The sequence below is a fragment of the Topomyia yanbarensis genome, chromosome 2, assembly GCF_030247195.1.
Source record: "Topomyia yanbarensis strain Yona2022 chromosome 2, ASM3024719v1, whole genome shotgun sequence".
Lineage (NCBI taxonomy): Eukaryota > Metazoa > Arthropoda > Insecta > Diptera > Culicidae > Topomyia > Topomyia yanbarensis.
Window position 1 is genome coordinate 51,381,930 of NC_080671.1, and position 27,745 is coordinate 51,409,674.

General features: G+C 40.4%; 1 protein-coding gene across 1 annotated transcript in view; it reads right to left on the reverse strand.

The window, feature by feature from the left end:
- LOC131684818 (neither inactivation nor afterpotential protein C) overlaps window positions 1-27,745 on the reverse strand; it is a 46,021-nt gene that overhangs the window by 4,294 nt on the left and 13,982 nt on the right. Inside the window, exons 5-12 of the mRNA XM_058967997.1 lie at window positions 27,416-27,691; window positions 26,668-27,056; window positions 26,007-26,555; window positions 9,386-9,536; window positions 6,303-7,314; window positions 6,004-6,248; window positions 5,565-5,938; window positions 5,471-5,509 (exon numbers count right to left, since the gene is read on the reverse strand). Coding sequence (XP_058823980.1) covers window positions 5,471-5,509; window positions 5,565-5,938; window positions 6,004-6,248; window positions 6,303-7,314; window positions 9,386-9,536; window positions 26,007-26,555; window positions 26,668-27,056; window positions 27,416-27,691 — 3,035 coding nt within the window. The remainder of the gene's footprint in view (window positions 1-5,470; window positions 5,510-5,564; window positions 5,939-6,003; window positions 6,249-6,302; window positions 7,315-9,385; window positions 9,537-26,006; window positions 26,556-26,667; window positions 27,057-27,415; window positions 27,692-27,745) is intronic.

Below are 27,745 nucleotides of genomic sequence, written 5' to 3' on the forward strand. Positions count from 1 at the left end.
TTTTCATTCGATTCTTCGTGAAAAGAACCATTGAAGTTTTGTTTGGGTTAACTGATAATTTAACTTGTCGACACTACTGTTCATCAGCTCTTGATGCTTGTTGCATTAAGTCAAAGATTATTCCGATGCAAAGTCCAGTAATTATGATTTGGTAATTATCAGCAAACCCGTAGGTTCGAAATCCAGACTCATTGAGTTTCTTCAACAAGCCTTCGGCAACCAGGTTCCATAGTAAAGGTGGCTGAGGATAACCACAAATACGCATCTTCCGCATCTCTGTCTGTCTTAGTGATGAGCAAAGAATGCGGTTACTAAGCATTGCGTTTATACAACCCGAGATACATGTAGATACCTCATGACCCCGCACGTCGCTTCCAGAATAGACTGGAAGGACACATTGTCAAAAGCACCTTCAATATCAAGGAACCTACCCAAGCTAGATTGATTGAGCGAGAAGGCCTTCTCAATGTTGTAAACAATATCGTGAAGTAGAGTGACTGTGGATTTCCCACACTGATATGCATGTTGCATTTTGTGCAGTGGATATTCAACTAAACTAACGTTCCTTATGTGATGATCGATTATGCGTTCCAAAGCTTTTAGAAGACTTAGGCCTAAAACTCTTGGCTTCTTCATAGCTTGAGCGCGCTCTTTGGGAATAAATCTAATAGTTATTCCATGATTTCGGTATGTTTGGTAGCAAGACTGATAAGCATAATCTTTGTCATGAGATGTTTAAGAATATCGAATCCTTTTTGAAGCAGCACGGGAAAGATCCCATCTTTTCAGGTGATTTGTACGGATCAAAGCTGTCAACTGCCCACATGACCGATTCAGTGGTAACCAATGTGCGTGCAAACGCCCACGAGTCCGAATCACCAGGATGAGATCTGTGAACATAGTTCATCTCCGGATCGATACAACCTGGAAAGTGTGCTTCGAAGAGACAATTAAGATCAATTGTTGGAAAATTTCCCTGAAATTTAGTCGCCAAGTTTTTCAAACAGAGGTCCCAGTTTGTAGATTTATAACTACGATATGTTACCACATTGAAGGTGACAACAAGATGATCGAAAAATTTATATCAATGATCGGATAGAGACGGTTCAGTTTCATTTGGAACCTGCCAATTTTCTAGCTCATGCAAAATTCGTTCAGAGCAAAGCGTTATGTCTAACACCTCCTTTCTCCTAGACCTCGCAAAAGTTGATCGGTTTCCCACATTCAGATTATAAAAATTTGTACTGCTTTTGTACTCCATCAGTTCAGAGCCTCTCAGTCTCAGTTGATGTCTTTTTTTACAATGGAGAAGACCTTTACGTTTTAGCCCAGTACACGTGCTATTGGTAGGGTCCAATCTACCACACGGGGTGCACTGGGGGCGTGTCGGGCTCGAATGGTGACGCTGCAATTAATACCGACTAAACTCCATTGGGCTCCGCCATCATTCCTCCCAGGAACTACCTCTCGGTATTACTTCTGGGGGGATGGCTGTACTAAATGTACTCATTCACTCTCACTCACGCGTTCATACGTCCTGTATGAGGCTTACTTGGGTGCTCTATCAATCGCACTTTGATTCACTCTCAAACACTCCTACATGAGGCTGACTTTTGTGCTCACCTTTTTCATTCCTTGCTAGGCTGACTTTTGTGCTAGCCTCTACCATACCATGTGAGGTTGACTTTTGTGCTCACCCTTAACATGCCGTGTGAGACTGACTTGGATGCTCACCCTTTCACTCCTCAGCCACGCCATGAGGCATCGATAGCTAAGTCCCAACATACTACGCTACGACCCTCCCGTCTTGGCATGAGGCAGTCCACTTATACGCCTATATACTCACTCTTCTGTCTTGCTTCGGGGTGGCTGGGTTTACCCCTTACGCGGTTGCCGGTCCCTGCGCCAAACCTGCCTCGGAATGAACAGACCATTCACTCCCTTTTTTGCGCTTGGCCTTTTTCGCTCCAGCTAACCAATCACTAGTTAGCCGTGCCCGTCGTCTGTTGCTCGCTTCGCCAGATTACCTGTAGCCTACTGGCAATCTGGATGGTAGCAGCCGAGACTGCGTTCCACTTCTCCACCGATTGACACATCCGATGAATAAGGGTATCAGGGGTTGTGTCCCAGCCACAGACGTCAAGCATTGCTCTTCTTTCGACGTCGAACCGATGACATACGAACAGTATGTGTTCGGCAGTTTCGTCTACACCTGGGCAGTCCGGGCAGACTGGGACCTCCGCGTGCCCGAACCTGTGGAGGTACTGTCGGAAACAGCCATGGCCTGACAGGAATTGTGTCAGGTGGAAGTGAACTTCCCCATGGGGTCTTCCCACCCAGCTCGATATGCTAGGTATCAGCCGGTGGGTCCACCTACCTTTCGAGGAGTTGTCCCACTCACGCTGCCATCTGGCGACCGAGGTCACCCTGGTGCGCTCGCGGGCTCCCCTATTTCCACGTAGCTCGAAGCACTCCTCATCTTCCCGAATGACCAGCCCGACTGGCATCATGCTCGCTATCACGTAGGATGCATCGTGTGATACCGTGCGGTAGGCAGATATCACTCTGAGGCACATCACGCGGTAGGTGCTCTCCAGTTTCTGTATGTAACTGGTTACCCTCAGTGCTCTTGACCATGACGGGCCGCCGTACCTGAGGATAGATACGGCAACGCCTGCCAGTAACTTACGTCTACTGGCGCACACCTTTGAGCTGTTGGACATCATCCTCGATAGAGCCGCAACAGCAGTCGACGCTCTCTTGCATGTATAGTCGACATGGCTGCCGAAGGTCAGCTTGTCGTCTATAATGACTCCGAGAGACTTCAGACTTCACTGTGAAGTGATCGCGACTTCTCCCACATGGATAACTGCATGTTGTGCCGACTTGCGATTGTTGACGATAACTACCTCCGTCTTATGATGAGCGAGCTCCAGGCCTCTCGCGCTCATCCATTCCTCCACCGTGCTAATCGCGTGTTCTGCAGTTAGTTCTTCCTCAGGAATTGATTCCCCGTAGACCTCCAAGGTTACGTCGTCGGCAAAGCCGACGATCTTGACCCCAGGAGGGAACTTCAGTCTCAGAACCCCGTCATACATGAGGTTCCATAGCACCGGGCCTAGGATCGAGCCCTGCGGGACTCCGGCGGTAATCGGAACCCTTTTCTAACCGGCATCGGTCTCGTATAGCAGTACGCGGTTCTGGAAGTAACTTTCCAAGATCCGGTACAGACCCACCGGTAGTCTAAACCGGTGTAACGAGAGCGAGATGGCATCCCAGCTTGCGCTGTTGAATGCGTTCTTCACGTCAAGTGTCACTAACGCACAGTATCGAATACCTCGCCTTTTTCGTTGGATCGCTATCTCGGCAGTATTTATCACTGAGTTGAGAGCGTCCACTGTGGACTTACCCTTCCGAAAGCCAAACTGGTTGCTTGACAGACCGTCCGTACCTTCCGCGTACGGGATTAGCCTGTTGAGGATGATCCTCTCAAGCAGTTTGCCAGCCGTGTCGATCAGACAGATTGGTCTGTACGCCGATGGGTCGCCTGGCGGCTTCCCGGGCTTCGGCAACAGCACCAATTTCTGCCTTTTCCATCTATCGGGGAAACGGCACTCGTCAAGGCATCTCTGCATAGCTAGCCTGAACATGTTCGGGTTCGCTATGATCGCTGCCTTGAGTGCGTTGTTTGGAACTCCATCCGGCCCTGGAGCTTTGTTCATTGCTAGGGATTTAGCCACTGCGAGTAGTTCTTCGTTCGTCACTGGAGCCACCATTTCGGCCGTGCCCGCACTGTCTCGTAGTGCAGGTGGCCAGGGGCTTGTGGCTCGAGACGGGAAGAGTACTTCGATAATCGTTGCCAACCGGTCCGGAGACCGTTCTGGGGGTGAGGAGCCCCCTTTGGTCTTGGCCATCACAATCCTGTAGGCGTCACCCCACGGATTCGCGTTGGCACTCTCACACAGGTTGTCGAAACACGCTCTCTTGCTGCTTTTAATAGCCTTGTTAAGGGCCAATTTCGCAGCTCGAAACACTTCACGGCGGTTCTCTCTTGCATCCTCGGTGCGAGCTCTTTGCATCCTACGTCTAGCTCTGAGGGAGGCTGACCGTAGAGCTGCAATCTCGGCACTCCACCAGTATACCGGGCATCTACCGTTTCTTGGCAGTGTTTTTCTCGGCATAGTGGCGTCGCACGCGCGTGATAGAACAGCTACCAGCGCATCCCCGCTTAGACTGTCGGTGTTGGCCTCCAGTCCCAGGGCCGCGGTGAAAGCTTCGCTGTCGAAGTGATTGGACTTCCACCCGCGTACCTGACAGGGATCTCCCGCCCTCGGATACTGCACACCATAGTTGATCTTAAAGCGGATTGCTAAATGATCGCTATGGGTGTAGCCTTCGTCTACCCTCCATTCCATGCCTGGAGCCAGACTCGAGCTGGCAAATGTTAGGTCAATCCACGCCTCCACTCCGTTTCTACGGAATGTACTAGCGGAGCCATTATTAGCTAGCACAGTATCGAGTTTCGCAAGCGCCTCCATTAGCGCTTGACCCCTGCTGTTTGTACAGCGGCTGCCCCACTCCACTGTTTCCGGCCCACTAGGTCCGACGAGAGCCTGGCGATCATCTGGTTGAACTGTTCTATTGGCCACCTTGGTGGGGCGTAGCAACTGCAATAGAACACACCATCAGTTGATGTCTGAGCTGCCCCAAATGATGCGATGAGAATTTGCATCACTGCCGATAATGAGCGGAAGCCCATTTCTGCTACAATGCGATACAATGCTTTTGAAATCATCAGAGATAACTCGTTATGCGGTAGATATGCTAATACTTTTTGTCAATATTACCGACAGTCAGTGTAACTGTGATTGCACAGATATCCCGAGTTGTGAGCTCCGATATGAGACACGCGGCAATAGCTTTATTTGCAAGAATGTAAGCACGAGGCATTTCACGTGGGTTAGTCATGCCTGTCTTGTTGTAAGCAATGAAGGCAGTGTTAAGTAACTTTTCAAGATAGAAATTGTCTTTATGGAAGTACGGTTTCTTGAACCAATGCTATGGAAGCTTTACCTGCCTGCTTAAGTCGAGATAGATTGATAGCGCTGTACGTTTATGCTAGAGATTGATTTGTGCTATTCTAACCATTGTTGATTACAAAACTGTATATTTCATTTCCAACATATATTGCACAACAACTAGAGGACACCAGCAAGTTGGAATGTTACGCATGTAGCGAGCCATATTAGGTTCAAATGGGACACGATCATTTGATTCCCACGAATTGCCTAGAAAATTATGGTCCACTGTGTCAGAAATTCGCATAACACAGTAAGGGCAAAACCCAAAATACTCCGTGCGCGACCTTCCAGCCATCAAGTTCTCGGCACGGACGACACGGCTACTCTTTCGACCATACGATACTGGCGAATAGATTGAAGACATGTTGGTGGGTTATTAAGTTACGTACCTCCGTACTTGAAAGTCGCTGTTATGACCGGGCGAAATTCTGTGAAAGAGAAACATGTAAAATCAGTCGAAACTGTGTAGAGCAGTTGCCTAACCTTTTGATTGGTAAAGTAGCATCTCGATGGAATGGTTCATTGGCCAAAGAGTGTTCCATGGATTGTCTCGGAGCACCCCGCTGTGTAGACCGTGTAATCTCCGAGGATAGATTTTTTCGCCTTCTCAAGGGAGCATCCCAATCTTCCGAGTCCGAAGTGTTACCGGTGTACAAGCTGGACCCTACCGTAGGATCACACATGTACGTTGTATCGAAGAACGGAATATCGTCCATCCTGAAAGGCAATTTCCAAACCGAAGGACGTTGTGGTCCCAGCAGGGCTCGTTTCCGTTGGTTCCCATCAATTCTATCCATCATAATGCAGTTGCTACAGGTTGCTGTTCCTGCCATGAAGCGTTGATTAAATATGTGAACCTTTGTGATAAAGGGAAGAACTGGAATGTCATAACGGAAAATGGAATTAATATCTGAATGTTTACCTGTTGTGAAAAGTTGACTAGGTCTTGATACCGGGCCGCACGGTATAGCAGTAGAACTTGGTACATTGATTTTTTTCGCCAACGATAAACGTACGATTTTAGAAACTTGGCTGTTTCCCCATCGAGGCTGCCGGTTCGTTCGTTAATTAAAGGGCCGTATTTTCTACGAGCTAAGTGTCCGCGGAATGCCGTCTGAATTTTGGTGGCAGCTTGGTCAGGGTTCTTAGCGGTTTGTAGCTTGCGTACTGAAAAAAATTAACATCCTGAAACCATATGGCATAATCATGTACTCCACATACCAGACTCTCGATGAAGACCCTTCAACTTGGATGCAATGTTTCGTTTGGCAAGGAACGCCCGCATCATCGCTTGTACCTTGATGATTTTCTTGACCTGCGTTTCATACAATCGCGACAAGTATTCCACATTGTAATACTTCAGAAACACCTTGGTTCTCCCGATGACCCATCCTTCTAGCTTCAGTCGAACCAGCAACAGTCGACAGTTATCTCTTGTAAGTTCAACATTTTCATCAAACTCGAACGCAAGAAATTGATATCTTCTCATAAACTCTTGAAAAGGAATCCGATGAGAGAATCCTTTCTGTCGTGCTCTTGCCGTATCGAGGATCGACATCGCTCGAATTTGTTGGCGTACCATCTCTTTATTCAAGCCGTTTGGCTGATACTCTAGATCTGATCGAATGCAGCGAACAAAGTGGGTACCTCCACTGTTTGGTCCAACGGCTAGAGTCCGGATCAACTCAAGGCTAGTGGCTCGAAACACGTTAGCAATAGTACGCATCTTGTGTATCTGCGAATACATACCCTTCGACAAGGTATTCATCATCTTCTTAGATTTGCCTTTCTCTGCTACCAATGCAGCTCCCCACCGTTTCTTTTTGCTCGGTTCAACCTTCTTGACCCCGGAAGCTTCTTCACAAGCCATGGTCAAATTACCGGTTTTAGTCAACTGGTTCGAGAACATCATCTTAATCATGGGTTCGCGCGAATCTCTCAACGTTTCGATCATTTCCGGTGGAATAAAATCCCGATTTTTGTCAGCAACATCTCTGGCGTCATACGTGATCCGGCCAGTGTAGTGAGCTACCGTAAACTCGTGACCGCTAGCACGCTTTATGAATGGGCTATTATTATTGTTGATTGATTCGATGACAAAGCTTTGACTGTGTCGACCGCGGCTCGCGTCGTCTATGAAGCAGAAAAGGCCACTGGGTTTGCTCAGCAGATGATCGACGGCCAGTTTATTGTCGTAGAAGTGTAGCTGCACTACCGGAACTTGCTCCTCTTCCTATGGGAGAAGAGAAAGTCTCATTACTATTAGATTTAAAAATTGTAACAAATATTAACAACCATAACAACCATTATAGCTTTACTAATGTCGACATAAGATCATAGTAGGCGAGCCCTCGTCTGTGACAAGTCGCCTTGTTTTCGCTCTTGGTTTTCTCCCGTACGTTCTAACAGAAAAAGTGCGTTTTCAAATACGGTAATATTGTGATGTCACCTAATCGTAAGCTAATCGTCGGTGATCCATTGTTCCTGGGACTGAATTTAAGTACTGCTATTATATTACATTACCCATACTTGCGAGATGATTCGGAGTTGAAGCAGTTGGGATACCCGACGGTCAAGAGCATAATCTTCAAAACACTCATTGAAAAAGCAACCGTAAGGGTTCTATCCAACGAGACAGTGATTGAGTGCAAGAACCAGGACAAGATAACAACAGGAGACGAGCTGAGAAGTGCGCTGAAGGGACAATGCGGTCTGGGAGATGAACCAATGCTAATCCGGGTGAGGAAGGCGTACAGCGGTACGCAGACGGCGTCGTTACGGCTTTCCACGGACGTAGCCAATGAACTGTTGGAAACAGGCCGCATCAAGGTTTATTGGTCAGTGAGTTCACTAAAGGATGTCCCTAGAGTTGGGCTTTGGTCACCTGGGGAGAAGGCACAAGAAAGTACGAAGCAAACGAAGTGTATGCTCTGCACAAACGAGGATGGGAAACTCCGCATGATGGGAGGCTTGATATGCTCATCGTACAAAACGGCGATGGATAGTCAGAAGTGATTGAGATGATCCAGTTAAACCTCAATCATTGCGATACTGATCGGCAACTGTTATGGTTGTCGACAACCGAAACGAAGTGTGATGTTGCAATTATTGCGGTTCCGTATCGAATCCCTATCGAGAACGGTAACTGGGCGGCGGATAGAACAGAAATGGCGGCAAATCAGGGAAGCTCTAAGGGATCTTTTGCAGAAATGCTAAAGATAGCTACTCTATCGCTCTCTGCGAATATCTATACTAACTTGTATTCTGGTGAATGCGACTCTGTTGACCCCAAGGAACCCATCCTCTGCTGTGTCTAGAAGCAATAGAAAAATGAGGAATATTTCCTTACTTAAGCTTCTTTGTAAAGGCCAAAAGGTGTCCCTTCAAGGTACTTCAAAAATAACTGCTAGAGGAAGTAATGGTGTAAAACCGAAACAGGCACCTCCTGGTCTCAAAAATCTGAGTTCAGAAAAGAAGTTCCTAGAACTTCTTGGAACACCAAACCTGGAGAAAGAAACCAGTTCTGGATTTATGAATTTCTCTGATATTGTGGACCATATTTTTATAGTTTTCAAGATTGTTGATCCTCTTAAAAGCATCTTAATAAGCTTTCTCTCCGTAGAAAAAACGTTCTTGAAGAAGTTGACTGCAAAACGGTCCTTCCTTTCAGCCATTGTATCCTTAGCAATCTAGTAATTTTCTATAGACTGATACAAACACTGAAGAAGACTACAAGTAGTAGTAGAAATGCCTGTATACAGATCTGCTACCGTCTCCTCGGTAGGAGCAAGAAGACGGTAGCAGATCGGTATACCCGACTGAAGCGCGAAGCAGCACGAGTAGGACTGAAGATAAATGTGTCTAAGACGAAGTACATGCTGGCTGGCGGAACCGATCGCGATAGGGAACGCTTGGACAGTAGTATTACGATCGACGGTGACGAGTTCGAGGTGGTTGACGAGTTCATCTATCTAGGCTCATTGGTGACTGCGGACAATAACACCAGCCGGGATATCAGAAGGCGTATTATCTCTGGAAGTCGTGCTTACTATGGGCTCCACAAAACTTTGAGATCCAGGAAGCTTCACCACCGCACAAATTGCGCCATGTACAACACACTGATTAGACCGATTAGATTCTACTTGTCTCTCTTACTTCTACTCATGTTCGAGTAGGTACAATTCAACTCAGTGAAATTATTGAAACGTTAGAAGTACTCTGCTTCAAAGAATATCTGAAATATCTGTACATTTCGAAATAAATTTTTACATGTGACTACCTTGGCAGCTATTGTTATTAGTTACCTGTTCAATCATTTCGTAGACGAAGATGCGTTGGTTGTAGAGATACTGCATTTGTTCGTTTAATGAATTCACAACTAGTTGATCGAGGTGGTTTCGAAGGAGGCACTCGAAGCCGAAGTGGTCCGTGATGGTTGTTGAGTGTTGGTCGCCACTGAAAATTGAATAGTAATATGCGACTCATTACTACAGGTATAAACACGGAGAACGGTAACTTTGATATGGCATAAGGTTCTGAATACTTTTCATATCCCGATAAGTTTTAACATAATAGGGGTGCCTGGGAGACTTAACAAAACCGCGAGATTCTATAGTTTGTAAAAACGTTCCAATAATATTCATGGAAAATACAGTTTCCTTCTATCATTGAAAACAATCCATATTTATCGAATTTGCGTTAAATGATGTAATTTTTTTGTCAATCTACATAATGTAAAGATATATCTGATCGGGTACCTAACTTGTAGTGACATGATCGGAATAATGACATAGACTTGCAAACCTTTACACGACATTAAACGCCTAAACTAATTCGGGGGAGTCTGATCAAGATTGTACGGGAAGATTTAGAGGGAATATACCTGATATGTACTATTCTTTGGTACCTACTTATTTTTCAGATTAAGCATTCAATTGAGTTTCAGCAATTTTCTTGATTAAGCAAATTTGTCTTCACAGCATTTATCCGCTACTTCATGCAGTAGTTTGGGCTCAGTTTTAATATCAATAGATTCTCCACGTTTTTCGAAGACAGTTTCATCCGTGTATCCGTTATTATGAATTTCAGTTTACTGAACGCACGTTCAACCAATGCTTGCGTTGACGGCGTAGTTAGAAATACCATTGCTATTTTATACATGTTTGACTATGCTAATCGTTGAGAATGCCAATATTTCTAAATGCTCTATCGATCCACCTGGTTGATCCTGCATGGTTTCAGTGATAGGAACTTTTTCCAGGCACGTAGCCAAAGAGGGCGCTGGGGGACTATAGTCCTCCCCGAAAATTTTCAAAAATAAATTTAAGAAAAAGCATGGGTTTCGGTGATTCTTAACAAATTTGTATCTTGTTTGGTTTGAACAAATTAATGGAAGAAAGTTGAGGAAGATTGCTATTTTGAACCACCAATAACACCGATCACGATACCTACTCAGTATGCTGAGTGTGGCAAAAACATTGCTTTTCATATTGTGTGACTCGTCGGAAGGACAAAAGAAACTGTTACTTTCATTCTTGCTGTGGTGTTCTGTCGAGATGAGTGTGTTTCAGAAGCAAGAAGTGGTGCTCCAGCCAATATGCAGGCTATTTACTTCCGGCCTTTTCGCATATTACGTGATGTGAAACATTTACTGAAGCTGAAAATGGAGGTTATGCTGACGGAACTCGCCTTAATCGAGTTCTACCATGTCAGGCATTCAGTGTTGATAGCATTCAACAAAGTAGTCCAGGCGAAACCAGTCATTTTGCATAATAACATGTAGCATGTGGTTTCTATGACGCCGCCGTAATTAAGACCTTCATATATATGGAAGACGAGAAAATCAATGCTCGGCGCCAAGAACTGATAACGCTTACTTGCACTGGGACTTTTAAAAGATTCATATCACATTTGGAAGAAACGGAATTCACTATAAATCTAGGAAGTGATTCCCCGTATTTTCGTGGTGAGAATCTAGGTGGGCCGACGCATTACCTCCTACCTGACCATATACACACAAAACATGATGCGATAGTATCACTACACAGAATACATCTGTGCATATCAATAGTTCGTTGTGGTAATAGTCTCTTGTGGTATTGAACCACAATTGCAAAATTTGTGGCTCCTGCTCAGGAAATATTGACGAAAAAGCTGCGTCTAGTATCTAAAAATTAACAGCTAGCAGGGTCATTGAGGAAGTCCACACTCGTGACCCACAATGGTATGAAACAAGGATGAAATTAGATGTTCGCCAACATTAACATGGCAGTAGCCACGATGATGACACGGAAGTGTACGAGATAGAAATGTACGATCACCAAGACGCTGTTGGTTAAGAAAAATATCTCCCAGCCTAGTAAAGAGGTATCCACGCGTAATCGCTAGTCGCTCGCACGAGATCTGTTGGACAACCATTCACGTTTTATCTTTTGTATTACTCTCCTCATGGAAATATATAAAAGCCCCACGCGTTGAATCGAATCGAATAAACGAATTGCATAATAAAACAGTTTTGGAAAAAACTGAACACAAAACTCTTCAAAAAAGTAGAACTTTATCGCTAGTGCTTGCCATGTTTAACAAAACTCAGATGCTAGATATTGGCCAGAATAAAGTTAGTTAAATTATACGCAAATTGAATATCTGTAATAGGTTAGTGCACTATACACTGTATATTTCAATTTGCTGACAATAATATATCCAAAAAGACAATTTTTGTTTCGTGCCATTTTAATGCAATAGGATTTCTATTGACACGCAATTTCATGTTTATGCAGGGAATGCGTTCCGCAAATAAAACACTGTTAATCCGGAAAACTGTAATATTTTTAACAATCGAACAATAAGCAAGGAAAACATGTAAAAGTACAATCTATACGCGAACGGAGGTCTTAGCGGAACGAACGTACTGTATATATGTTTTTCAACCATTTAATTCCACTATGTTTGTTTATAGTTAAATGCACTTGCATTTCACTATTCTACAGATACGTGGTATTTCGATTACTACAGTAAGATTCTGTTTTTGGCACGTTCCGTTTTTGGCATGCTCCATTGTTGTTGTAACATTTATGATGTAACAAATTGAAAAAAAGTTTTTAAAGTAAGGTTCCATTTTTGCCACGGTTCCTGTTTTGGCAACTGAAAAAAAATATTGTTGCCAAAAACGGAATCCTACTATACTTGTAATCTGTATCGGTGTTTACGCCTCTACAAATTGCCTGCTAAATCAAAAGCTTTGGTGCAAATTTCGTCATTCTCTTTGTGTGAACATTCTAACAATATTTTTCTACTGATTTAGATTTAGCGTCTTCTACACCTTGCAAACGTGGAATACCTTGCATCTTCTAGCTCTGTCAAGGATTATTATATTTGGTTGGTACATAAATACTTTGAACTCTTGAATATCCTTTATTGTAACGAGAGTAAATTGTAACTTGTAAATGAATAGTAAAAATTAAATTCAATATCAATAATCCGTCGATGTACTATAGTCTTCCTTGTGACAAAGAACATGTTTTTAATGCAATAATAATCCCCAAAAGGGAAACTTATATTAATCCAATTTGCGCATTATGGGCACAAAATATAACTTAAATTAAGCTAGATTTTTATTGTGTTTCGAATTTATCTCGTCAGTAACTAGCACGAACTGGGCGTCTAGTTAGACGATGTATCTAAACTAGTACCCAAATTAGCACTACTGCACTACTCAAAATTTCATCAGATCAGAATTAAAGATTTTTGCAATAATTTTAAAGCCCCTTCCGAAACAAAAACCTGGCTACGGGCCTGTCTTTTCCCTTATTCCGAGCTCCTTAACCCTTAGGGTTAAATCCTTCATAATAAACAACATCTATCTATCTTTGAAAACGATGGAGTCGTCAGAGGAGTAATAAGATTGAAATATTCATCTTCTTCACCGTAAACATAAAAAAATATTTTTCTACATTACTCGTAATACCCGAAAATATTTGTAATTTTAAGAAAGTAACACAATGAAGTAACCATTAAAGTTAAACAATCTAACTTTGCTAAAGCTTTAGTTTGTTATATAGTTTTACTTTGACGTTCTCCTTATCATTGGTTGTAGGCCAGTTTGAACCCAAGAAGTGGAATCTTGGGTCTAAAACAATACAGTATTTAAACAAAAATTTAGAGATAAAATATTGCAGGTTAAAAACAAACAAGTACATCCAAACCTGACCATGGCAACTATATGTTGATGCGCTATTCCACTCTACTCCATGACTTCATCGATGGTCAAATTCGAATGTTCTGTAGTTTGACGTTTATGGATTTCTCTCAAAGCTAAGAAAAATAAGCGATGCATTTCCCGAAAAATCAAGAATTGTGCGTTGAAGGTTAAAAATATATCGGTTACTTCGGGAGGTTATGTCGAATTTTCAAGTTATTCATACGACCGGCAATTTCTGACTCAATAAAAAGCACCACTGTCTTTGCAGCAGACTACACCAGCTCTGTCAGACTCTTCCGATTAATTCACAATCCAACTGAACGCCATAGCGGTTTAACTAAGGAACGGAATCGCGCTGTATCGGGGAACGTGTGAGGTTAACTACTTTGCGTGACCAATTGTAATGTGCCTAGTATAGTAGTTTCCCTATCTGTTTGAACTAATAGCGCCATCGGTTTCTTCTTACATGGATGAAATTTCAAAGCTGTCTGTCGCTTCCAATCTCCGCCAGCTGGATTCAGTTTCTGAATTTGGCTCCAGAGATGCCAGGTACTTTTTTCAAATGTCTGCAATCATAATTTTAAAAGTCTGGGAAGAACAAAAATGTCAGGAAAGCTAGTGTAACCAAAAGCCTTTATATTCAAAAATCTGCAAATATCTGCGTCATCGAAAAAATCTACAGCTTAAATTAAAAGTCTGCGAATTTGCAGACTTGTCTGCAAATCTGGCATCTCTATTTGGCTCCTAAAATTGTTGCTGAAAAATTATCCTGCCTGTACATACACTTCTGACCCTTCTGTGACGTTGGTTCCATCTATGCTGTTCAGGACTTGAAGAATGCTAGTTTTTGCTGATACCTTTCTCTTCATGCTATAGAAATATGATATTGATGCTCAAATGTAATGATTAATTTCTTTCGAAAACACAAAAAAATTATATAGCTGCTCGCAGCTATTGCGAGTGTTTAGTTTTCTGCACACGATCTCTGACGTGTTGATATGATAGGCAGAGTTAAAAATAATCGAAGCTCTTTTTTGATGACTGAAAATGAACCTGACGCGACTCGCGGTGAAAAGAAAAAATATTCATTAAAATATCCATGTTATTCATTCAGTTGAATATCGTACAATATATTCATTTCACTAATTATCTAGGAAAATATTTTCAAATTCCAGTAAACCATATGAAACAACAATCATCATCGCTTACATTGTGCCAGGGCCTACTATGATGCGTTTGATTCGTTGCTGCACGGTCGCTTCGTGTAATAATCGAAGAAGAATGAAAATCTGCCTGAATGAATGGGCGGTTTGTTCGTTTGACGTTTTCAGCTGCGTCACTGAATATTGAAAATGAATGCGGCTGAATATGATCAATTTTCATTCAATGAATCTGAATATTTTTAACTCTGATGATAGGTACCTGACACTAATGCTGATTTCGGTTTTAGATCAGAGTCGCCCTAGGTTTAGGGTTACCAAATGGGCTGCGAGCGAAATGAGGACATCTTGAATTTTTACCGAGGCTAAAAACTTTTACTCATCTTTGACTAAAATGTGTTTGGTGGAGTGGTGTTTAGAAAAGATTTCCAATATTTTTTTAGAACAGCGCTTTTTGACGTAGGACTACGTCTTTGTTTTCGATATGGGGGTGCACGTTGCAAATTCTACTAAAATGGTATGTAACGAAAAGTGGTCCAATTTTAAACGCAAGTAATTCAGCCATCTCACGATAAATTTTCAAATTTTTTGTTCATATCGACCCGAAATACTTTTAACAATAGATTCCAATAGATAAACCCAAAGATTTTTAATATCATGGCATTAAAAATTTAATTAATATACAACCTAGTCAAAATATCGCGCATTTACACACAGAAGGTAGCGCTTCCCAAATCCGGCACGACAGATTTGTGCACTTAGCGCGCTACGCTTCTATGAATGACGTCATCATCGACTATTTAAAGAACGGACTTGGCCAGACACGCTCAGTTGCCTGTTGAACGGCTGGCGGAGCAGATCACTGCGCTGTGTTTTTTACAGCCAGTGTAGCTGAGTTAGAAGTCCGTTACAGTGGCTGTGGAGGTACGCCACCCTGTGCCGTCCAACAGGCGACCGCTCCAACTGCTTGCTAAATGCCGCTGTAATGTTGCCAGTAAATTTTTGGTTTAACTAGCACATGTATTTACTATTTGCGCTTGAAATTAAGTAATGTAGTGGTAGTAATAAGCTTCCCATTTTGGTTTAAACGCAAGAACAGTTTTTAAAACAGGATTTGATTAATTAGTTTAGCTCATTTAAGCAATTTTATCAATTCTGTAATTTAAAAAGAATTTTGCGGAACTTGGTGAATTTGGCACCACTTGCAACTGGTATAATCAACCTGCACAAAGTGTTGCATAACGCAGGGCTGTTTTTTGAAACAAAATGTGTTATCATTCAGCCCTTCGCTATGCAAAATCACGATATTATGACAGATGGGCTAAGCGCGGCGTTTCATGGAGCGCGGCCGTTCCTTTCAATCGGGAAAGGCCGCGTGGAATTTTGCTGAAATGCGCTAATAGTGTCGTGGTGGTACTAGTTGTCTCTTTCGCTCTACCCATCATCATCTTCATCAGCGTTGGCTCATTTTGCATTGTGCGCTTGGGTTCAATGTTTGGGGCGAATGTGTTGGTAGGTAGGGGAACTGGCGGTAAAATGAACACGTTAAGCAAAGTCATTATTTTCTAACTAATAAGTGAATGAGATATTACGATCACCTTATAGCTTCAATGTCCGACGGTTTCGGTGATATATTTCACCTTTTTCAAGGAATCTATAATTATAATATCAGTATATTCGTTACATATGTTTCCGTTTGTCTGTGAATTTTTTTACTTACAGAAGCTGTGCGTTTTGTTTTTGTGTGTGTCTGTGTATCTAACATTGGTTGTCTAGTGTGTATGATTTCTAATGGCGTCCAGTAGTAGCTATTTCCGAGAATTAATGTCAATAATTATAATGGTCAAAAAAATTTGCGTGTTAGTTACTGCATCTGTGTCACAAACTTTTTGCACGTCACTGTAATAAAGCTATCTCGCTAGTCTGATGTAAAGCTTTAGCACTTCTATCTTTTACCTACTAGTTCAGAGCTGTTTCGTTTTGGTTTTGTCTTTTCCCTTTTTACATTTCTTATAAAAGAAATGTATAGAATTCGCTCAAACTTTCAAGATTTTTTCCGAGGCCCGGAGGGCCAAGTCTTATATACCAATCGACTCAGCTCGACGATTTGGGACAATGTCTGTGTGTGTGTGTGTGTCTGTGTGTGTGTGTGTATGTAACGGACAAATTCTCATTCGTGTTTCTCAGCAATGGCTGAACCGATCTTATCCAAACCAATTTTAAATGAAAGAACTAAAAAACAGTATGAACGCTATTAATTTGTTTTTGATTCTGATGTTTAGTTTCCAAGATATGAATGTTTAAATGCGTAAAAATGGCGTTTTTTGCAGTTTTTCTGAATTATCTGCCGAAATTGACAATACAAACTAACAATTTATATGTTTTTAGACAGCTTTAACGAATACCTTTCGAACAAGCTATAGATTGTTGAAATCGGACTATTATCAAAAGAGATATTTAACATTAAATGCGGACGAAAGATTTTTATCATTCCCATTGCCAGAAATATGACCAAAAACATGTAATCTATTATTAACGCCAAAACGGCCTATTTTAGGTCAATAGTATCTTCGGAGAATTTAATAGAGGTAATATGCTCTTTCTTGTGGTATTGTGCTTTTGCTGATTAATCCCCCTATGAGTGAGATATTTTCACAAATTTTCTTGGAAGTGATTATAACGAAATGATGCCTTCAGCAAATTTGTAGCTCTTACTTTTGCGAATAACTTTACTGAAGACTTCAAATATCTATTTTGAATACTTTAAAAGTTATGGCTTGTTGTTTGTGGATTACTCTTCGTCGCCTATTTATTGTTCAATATAGTAATAATCCATTGAAATAAGCCAAACATTATTTCGATAAATCGAATTTTGTATTTCATTTTTCTATCTACAACCGCTAGAAATAATCACCGAACACTTCCAAGTTGTCTGGAAGGAACTTGATAACTTATCAGTGCAAAAATGTTCATTTGCGCGAACCTTCTGACTGCAATTTTTCTAACTTATGACCATCGGATTGATCTCCCTTTTGGAAAATGAAAAGCGAAATAAATAACTACATGCAACGGCGTAGCCCAGAGAAGGTTTTGGGGTTTAACACCATACAATTGGACTTTGGTACATTTTTGTCTTTCTCATATAGAAAGGTTATGCAATCACTCTAAAAATCGTCAATCATACCGGCCCAGAGGGAGTATGCAGTGAGGGGTTGCTACTTTAAAATTAAAACTAGTTTAAAATTTCTTAACAAGTTGAAAATTTTCGGCAGGATCTGGACCTCCCGGACCTTTCTCCATGATCCGCCGCTGGTTTCAAGCGATGTTTCAGTATCACATAGTATCTCAAGATCGTGGCTGTCGATCCATTGTATGTATGTGCAAATCGTACTGAACATGTAATATTCATTTCCACCATTGTATTGAACATAACCAGCCATGGAATCGTAGTCTGGACAAATGAGACAAGCACAATTGCACCACTAGGTGGATTAAGACAGGTTTTTATTTTGGGAATGCGTCGAGTTGAGACGAAAACGTAATATGATTAATAACGAGGATAACACTTTCCGAATGTAGAGAGAAATTTATGAAAAATAACGATTTCCATTCGATTCTAGCAGGTTCTGATCGATTTTGATGAGCATTTGATTTTTGTTGTATGACCAATTATATGTATAGGTCAAATGTTTAAAATCAGTAATTTAAGGTCAAGATAGCATTATTTTGAAACCGCCAACTTCGGAGGTTTAGTATCTTCGATGAGTTTTACAAACGTTAAACAGCGCATTATTTGATAAAATAATTTTGACGGTATATCGTCCAAGAAGTATTTATGGTGATTTTTCTCAGGTTAATATTCATGACTACAATAAAGTCTCAACAAATTCGCTAGACACGAGCTCTGTTAGTATTTTCTGAAAAAATAATTCTGCATAATTTTAAAACTTCAAAAATTACGGTTTCGGAATTATGCCGTTTGGACAGTTAGATCGATTTTCACCAAACCGAATTTCTGGCTATGCCGCTGACTTCAAGTAAGTAGAAACAAAGTCGTTCTACACTCGTTCACAAGAAACTTCTTCGAATGCTGAATATCTATTATAATACATTGAAACCCTGATTTTATCAGCCAAATATGAACATATGTTTGATGGGCTCTAGCTGACGAACAAGACTGAATTCGAGTAAATCCTTTCTTGAGCATGTTTTCCTTATCATGAAGATGGAAATATGCAAAAATAAAAAGTTCATCATAATCAGAAATATTTATCAGACTACATCAAGGGACGGGAAGAATATTTTAACAGCTTCAGTTTATTATAAAGAAAAACAAAATGCCCGATTTAGTCAATATCCCCATTTTGTCAGCCTAAAATACACCATTAGATTGATAAAAATGGGTCTTTATTGTATGTATTATTCACTGTGTTTCACATTAATAGGTACATTTCATTTTTGGGGATTTTTTATTTATCGAACTACAACAATTTTTAGGTAATTTTCAAGGGGTTTTTTATAGACTTCTTCCAAAATTTGGCGAACCTATTCCAATTCGTATACCAATTAATTGGTATACTTAAGGGTTAATATGTTGCAGATAGAGAAAATACTGAAATTTTCAGCTTTTTTCTTACACAATATTACGAAAGATTATTAAACAATTTTTCTTAATAAGTTTGTGAAAATTATAAACTATTTGAATTTTTTTAATAGTATAATTTTTTTTATTTAGCCGTGATTTTTTAATAAATAGTGACCATCGCTTCACAACGTAGTTTATTTTTCATGGCTTGCGGTCAGCACGATCTCTCGAATTGCTGAACTGAAAATTATGGAATAGAAATTAATTTTTAGTATTCTTTACTTTACTCGCCGCGCAGATAGCTGCCCTAAGACGATTTCGCTAGATTTTCAGAGCACTGTGCACACAGTGCATTAACGCAAGTGACGGAAGGTTATCGAAAAGTTTCGTGAAAATGAAAATTCCAGTAATGATGATGACTTTCCCAAACGGTTCGTTTTCGAGAGCATTCAAGTTCTTTGGCATTAGGATTAGCGATAATAATTCAAATCAAGGATACTACTGGGAAGTCACCTTTAGAAAAAGTCGATGTCGAAGTAAAATTTGGAACTATGCACGCATGCACTTCAGAGATAGCGTGATATCAGGAGCTGCGATTTCATTTCAACCCGTTTTTGTGAAAAGGGCGATACTTACAAATGTAAACATAAGGGTTTTTTCATACATGCGAATGAGGGCTTTGAAACGCAACCAATTAACCTAAAAATTTTGATTCTACGATATTGCTTTCTTAAACTACAGCAAAAAATACAACGGGCGAAACTGTATTTTTGTTTGTTTATTTAAAGTTTCGCCCTCCACGCTCCATGCAAACAAACAGGGCGATACTTTTTTTGCTAGCAGTTTAGAAGCGAAACTGTCATTTTCGTATTTTTTAGGATTATCAAGCTGATACCAGCTGTAAATAGTAACAATGATCGCTATTGAAAAAAACCCGGACGAAATCAGTGGTGTAGAACGGTAGTTATTGTGAAAAAACGTAAGAACGATACTTCAATGCTGATAGGCGGGACCGAAAAAGTAAACAATCGCCAAAGGGGCGATACTATCATTTTGTAAATTTCAATAGCAAAAACAAATTTTAATTTAATAATTTCAAATACTTCATGAAGTTTTGGGTTTCGATCACTGAATCATGCAATCTAGGATATAAAAAACACAATAGTTCTTAAATAGAAAATAAAAGTCTGGAAATATTCACTGTTGATTTTCTTTGAATGGTGTCACTGCTAGTATCGCCCTTTTCAAGAAAAAGCGTTGATTTCTTAGTTCTCAGTCGCGTTGGTAATTTGAGTAAAGTATAAACTTCAAATCGATTAAAAAAAAATGCGATTTTTTTGGCTCAGTACAATATATAACCCCTTTAGGAAAATTCAGTTTTCCCACCACAATTTAGATATTTTATTAACAGAGCATTAACAATAATTCGTAGCTATGTCTATTTTATGGGACATTTTTTCGCTTCCCATTGATTTGATTTGAGATTTCTAGCACTGATGTTGTCCTATGCTGATTTGAGCGATTCTCTGAGTCCTGCCACTATCCCATGTAGTATGTGTTATCAAAAACATCGCGAAGCATCAAGTTCTAAATGTTCTCAAACGATATAATATCCGAAGAGAGTGATAAGAGTTATAAGAAATGTCTCATCACACTGTTAGGTGGATTAAAAGCGTTTTTTTGTGTACTACTTGGTTTGACAGGTTTGGCTAGGCGGGTGTGTGCGTGTGTGGTGTCATCATGCTATAATGCTAGCTGTCAAACTTACTGTGTATGTTTTGGTTCTTGAGTGTGTGTATTATGCCAGCATAAATTGCGTTTAAACCTTCTGTGTCTGTTCGTTTGTTGATGCTGTTATCGGTGGTCATGATGTGGCAAACTTCTATGAACGGCAGTGCATGTTTTTTGTGGTGACGGTCTATAATTTTCGTGTTTTTTAAATCAAACCTGTGGTCCTGTGTGATGCTGTGGTGTAGTAATGCAGTTTTTTCCTGTAGGGCTGCAATTTCTGGGTCGGTGGCGGTTAATCCTTGTTGTTTATATTTGTCAAGTGCGTTGTAGTGAGTCTGATGTCCGCTGATTCTGGTTTTTAGTTTATTGGTCGTCATGCCCACATAACATGCTGGACAATTGGAACATGGTATGCTGTAGATAACATTGTTTTTATGTTGCATGGGTACGGGATCTTTCAGTTTCGTAAATATGTGTCCAACTGTGTTTGTATTATGATGTGCTAGTCGTATGTTCTTGTAGTCGTTTTTCAGGTGCTTGTCGATTTTATTCGACAGATATGGAATGTATGCTATCGATCGGTAGGTATATTGCAGCTTCTCGTCAGTTTGCGGTGGGGTGGGTGGGTTACGGTTGGTATGTTGATGCATCCGGTTGATTAGCCTTTTTCTGAGCGATTTTGGGTAGCTGTTCAAGCTCAGTTGTTTATCAATTATATGCGCTTTTTGATCGTCATTTAGATTAGTGGATAGGGTATTCACTCTTTGAACGAAGTTTTGAACCATGTTCATCTTTTGGTGTAGCGGGTGTAGTGAGTGGTAGTTTAGGAACCTGCCGCTGGCAATTGGTTTCATGTACCACTCCGTTTTCACCGTTTGGTTTTCTTGTCGGATCAACAACATATCCAGGAAGGGTAATTTGTTGTCTATTTCAGTTTCATGAGTGAATTGAATATGGTCATTGTAGCTGTTGAATGTTTGTAGAACGTGGTTGAGTTGGTGTGTAGGAATAGCCATCAGTAAGTCGTCAACATATTTTTTGATGAAAGCTGGTGTGAAGTTAAGTAGGCGGGTTGCTGTGTCTAGTAGTGTTTCCATGACAAGGTCTGCTAGAGCTGGTGATAGGGGGTTTCCCATTGCTGTACCAAATGTTGATTGTTGTTGATAGTATTGGCCATCGTATTTGCAGTAGCTGGAGTCTATGCAAAACTCTACTATTTCCAGAAACAGGTCTAGGTGTATATTTGTATTTGGTTGAATCTCATTCCATCTTGATATGATGTCGTGTATCACCAGCGACTTTGGGATTGATGTAAAGAGTGAGGTGACATCCAGCGAGACAAGTATATATCCTGGTGGTAGTGTTACCGTGTTTATGAAATTGCAAAACGAGAACGAGTCTTTTATGTTGTACGGACTGTTGAGTGAGTGTTGTATAATGTTTCCTATGAGTTTGGACAGATGATATGAAGGAGCTGTCATGCTCGATACAACTGGTCTGAGTGGGAGTCCAGATTTGTGGGCCTTTGGTTGACCGTATATCCTTGGGCATAATGCGTTGTATGTCGTTAGTTGTGATGCTGCATATTTGTCAATCAGGTTTAAGTTCAGGAGACGTTTCGCGAAGTTGTTGTTGATTTGTTGATAGCGAGACGTGGGGTCTCTTGGTATGGGACGGTATATTTTTTGGTCACCGAGTAGAGCTAGCATTTTGTGTTTGTAGTCATCTGCTGAAATGAGAACTGTTTTGTTCCCTTTGTCTGACTGTGTAATGTAAACATCTGGATTGTCACGGATAAAGGTTTTAGTGACCTTGATCGCCTTTTCGCAGAATTTTGTCAGCTCATCTTTACAGGTGTGGTGTTGGTTGTAGTGGATATAGTTGAGGGTTGAATTGGTTATTGCACATCTTGTTCTATCTTGTACTGTCGTATCTGGGTTGGTTTTTAATATGTTTTCTACGTCGGCTAATAGATGGAAGAATGGGATTTCCTGAATTTTTGTGGTAGGAAGCGCAAATTTTGGACCAAGGCTAAGTAGTGTTTCCATTTCGGGCGGTATGTGTTTGTTTGTTCCGTTATGTATTGCTTTTTGATTATAGACTGGGTTGGTACTGTTTGATGCTTGTGCTGTCCTAAAGATGATCCTGTTGAATTTCCGTTTTGTGTTGTTGGTTCTGTCCCGGAGGTGTTTGCTATGGTAATTGGATTGACTAGTGAAGAACGATGTTGTGATATCTTCGGGAATATTCGAATCTCGAATACGTGTTGCTATTGCAGCTTGTTGATTTCTTAGTGCTTTTAGTTTGTTGAATGTGTTTTGAATTTCAATATTGAGAATGGTTTTCTTAAATTTTGTAATGCATTTGTGTAGCTTTTGTAAGTGCGGTCCATTCTCTTCCAGTAGTGTGTAAGTGAAACGGAAATTAGACATTGAAGCAATACGTTGTTTTTGCTGTTTTTATTGACTGCTTAGCCGAAACTCGTTAACAAAACAAATCTTCACAGTCGTTAAACATCCACGATCACCTTATATGTTTCTTGTTAGACATGTTTTGTACATATCTGGTAAAAATACGTCGTCATAAACACATTTTTTCAAACATGATTCTTGATTTCTAAACATGTCCAAAAATGAGACATGTTTATAGCGAGTGGGTGAAATGAACATGTGGCGGTGGTAAAATGAACAGCTTCTGATGATCTGCAAAATGTCCTGTATGTATGCAATGCGCAGCGTTGGAAAGCATGTTTCGATCAATGCTGATATCCTAGCAAATCATGAGCTTTGCATACACGCAGGGCATTTTGCGGGCAAAAGCAATTGTCATGGAAGAATTGAATTTTCATGACGTAATATTAACCATTTTACAATCCTGTGGCATCGAAACACATGTACAAACTTGGGGTTATCCATGGGTGTTTGAACTTTTAGGATCTGTTTGAGAGCAACTAGAAAGCTTGGCCTATACATGAGATGTGATTATATTCTCTAAAATTTAATTTTTCTTCACCGGTCCGGATGTTTTTTCCCACAAACTAAGTACTAAGAAAATAAATAATTTACATTAAGTTGTATAGTCCTACGTCTACAGTTCGTGCAACCCCATAGGGCTGCCCTATGTAGTTTTTGTTCTTCTGGGGTCCTAAGGAACTGTGCAAAATACCAGGCCAATTGATTATAGCGTGCACCCAGGCAAAACGTACAACGGAAATTCATAAGATTTATCTTATGATGCATAGAAAAGTAACAAAACTATGTTTTCATAAGATTAACATGAAAAACATACGGCTTTTATGATTATCTTATTATTTTATAAGGTATTGCATATGCCAGTCGTTTGAATTTCATACGAGCATCTTATGATTCTCATAAACATATGAGAAATCTATAATATTATCTTATGATAAATCCAAGATGCCTTATGGAATATGAAATCATCGAATGATAATCGAATGATTTTCTTACGTGCTACTTGTGGCTAAAAAGTATACGATATTCCTATGAAATTCGCTGTATGTTTTGCCTGAGTGTGGTATTCCACATTACATTTGAACTTTGTATGGATATTAGTACGAGAAATCCTATTTTTTACATTTTCACTTCCATTAAGTATAAAACTTATTGATTAAGTAATTTCTTTAAGTATACAACTTATTGATTAAAGTCCATTAAGTAACTAAGAAATTTGCCGACTGTGCTAGAAAGTGGAAGCTGTTTAAAATTCGATTGTTCGAATTAGAGGACGAATCGTTTTTTTCTGTCAGCACTCATCAAGATGAGAAACACGAAAAACATAGTTTTTAACTTTTCTTCAAGCAATAAAATTAATCAATGTTTTTGAATCATTATTCTGAAAATAGCAAATCAAAAGTACTATAAGGAAGTGCACAACTAAAATGGCTAGTGAAATATTTCATTCGCTTAAGTGAATTTAATGTAATTGATTTCAAATATACCATGGATTGATATTAAAACTAAGGACATTTGCTATGCTTTATTTTTTATGCTAGCTTGAGTACTGAGATGTGTTTACTTGTGAATCGCGAGCGAATGCTCAATGATGCGATTTTCCCTATGCTTGTATGAGCTTATTGTCGCGAATATTCAGGAAAGAAATGGTCAAGTCTTTCGAAAGTGGAGACCTTTGAAACAGTAAAACAAGATCTTTCTAAAAAATGATGAATTTGTAAAATCAAAACATTACAGAAACCTTGGCTAAGTCTCCCTAAGTTCCCCAAAGTATCGGCTAGATATTTTTCAAACACCTGGCCGACAAAACTAATTTTTGTTCTCTACTTTTTCGTAATACTCATCATGTATTTAGATTGTACCTAGATTGTAGTCCAGCAAGTGACGCAGGCTTTCAAAAGAGCTGTCAATCAATACACAAGTGAAGTGTCGTGAAGGCAGGAAACCACACCTAACCCCAAGCCACAAAATTAGTCGTAACACTATTTCGAGTTGCTATATCTTCACTGTTCTCCAACAAATCCGAAAATTTTATACACATATGGATAGCCATACGTTTGTAGACACACATCTAGATGCCACAAGATTCAAAATCGGTTAATATTAGGGTTACTGTGCCCTAATTCATCCCACCCATTTTAACACTAGTTGCAGTAGTGTCTGCCATCTCTATTCAATGCTCAAATGGTAGGATGAATAAAGGTGCGGTGTACTCGACTTAGCTTCGCTCAATCCAGAGAATAATTATTATTCATTTCCCAGGCAAGATTTTTGAATATACTGTTTCTTAGGAATGAAACAAATATGATGATACCTATTTAAGCGCAATCCAATCACTATAAGACGAGTTATCAATGAAATAGTTTGACATACTGACTAATGAGATGAATAAGGGCTCGTCTACCCTACGACATGAAAAATCAATTACCCTGTGGCGTTTTTTCTTATCACACAAAATGTACTGTATGTATGCAATGCTCACGTTCCGCTGGGACTTGAGCAATGCTGACAAAATTCGTTGTGCATTGCATACATGCAGTACATTTCTAGGGTAAAACAACTGTGACTGAAAAATTGCATTTTCATTCGTTATATGAACCGATTCTCAATCTTGTGGCTTCTATCCATGGGTGTTATAATGTTTAGGATCTGGAGATTAGTGGATTTATGGCAATTCAAAAAACGGGAAATTCAATTAAAAAAGCTCATTGATATAAATTACATGTGGAACATACATCCAAAGGCCATCAAAAATTTACCCCGTGTTGCGGTACTCACTAAATCGCCCTTCCAAACGACAGCTTCTGATTGACAGTGTTAATCAACCAATCGACCAGCCGATTGTAGATGGTGGCAGCCAGCACATCCCTAGCATCTCTGGCCTCATCCGGAGTTTGACGCCTTTTCTGGGCGGCTCCCTTGATAATGACACAATAATTCAACAGTGCCCACTGAAACTTCTTCTCGTCCAACTTCAGCAAAGCAGCAACTTTGCCGGGCATATCGAAGTTCTCCAGCTCGGTAACATTTCCTTTATCCCGAAACCGAACCTCTCCCAGGAGTAGAATAGCTGCCAGTGTTCGGTACATGATTTCGAGCGATTCTGGCGAAAACTCGAGCGAAATCAACAACTGTTCGAAATCTTTAAACGCCTGAATGTTGTCTTTCACATTATCACGGCAGTACTTAAGCTTCGATCCATTGCTCGACTCCGGAATGCGCAGGTAACGGTAGTGTCTTCCCCTTTTCAGCGAAAACTGACCCAATCGCCCGCCTGCTTCCATCGCGTCGTAGAAGTAGTAGAAGATATGAAAATTTGATAGGTTCCTGTCACGGATAAAAGAGAAAATGAAAGCGTTAGCTGTGATTCAAACTAAAAGTTCGCAGGGGAAGTACTAGTTTAGCTCGAAATAATCGAAAGAAACTTTCAGTTACTTACATGTTGGTCGAGGAAATGCGAAGCTTTTCTAACAGATAAACTACAAATATAGCGCCGGATAGTTTCCCGGTTGTACCGAACGTCATCTGAACCTGCACGATGCTTCTAGTTGAATCCGGATTCAGTGGACTACCAGCGTTGATCATGGCTGAAATAACTTTGTATCCGGATTCGATTCGGTTGTATACCCCGGGGTTACCTTCCCCCAGTACGGCGAGGTGTTTCATGCTCAATTTTACGTTAGTGGTTTTCCCCGAGTAGCTTTCACCGGACATGATGATGTGCTGAGGTTCCTCGTGGTGCAACATGTCCTGGTAGGCACTGTCCACGATGGCGAATATGTGCGGAGCGTTGTCCGAGCGAGACTTGAATAGGTACTTGGTGTGGAACTGAGTGGAAGGGAAATAACAAATTTTAATTCAAAGTGTTAATAATTTATTCCGAGATGAGAACCGTTTAAGTAGATTTAAGAATCTTAACCTTTCATGAAATAGTTTTATCGAAAGCCCCGTAATTTCTAAGAACATGCCCTTACTGTCTATCATCAGTTTCAGGGTTATGTGGGGTTGCGTATGGGTCATTCCATTTAAAAATATGGTTTGTCAAAACAAATACTTGTACTCAGTAGTGGACATATTAACTGAAATTTCTTGAATTGTAATTCCAGTCTGTAGGTATGTGTACGTTCTATTATATGAATGAGCATGACGTAGACTAATTTTCTAAAATATGAAAAAGATCAACTCACCGCTCGATCATACTCCGGCATTGGTTCGTTCGTGTTCATCGAGATCAGCACATCACCTACAAACGTATAGTTGGTTCCCTTCTTATAACGGTGGGTCAACTCATCGAGAATCGCGTCTTCAGTGAGACTTTCCAGGGCAGCCAAATCTTCGACGTACATCTTTTCGATTTTGTTCTCGGGTTTTTGAAGAGCCCCTTTAACTACTTTCACATCGTCTTTCTCAGGAAGTTTTACATTTGCGACTGACTCGGCAAGCATCTTCAGTTCTTGACTTATCTGTGAATAATTAATATTGAAAATAACGCTTCTGAACAAATAGTATTAGAATAT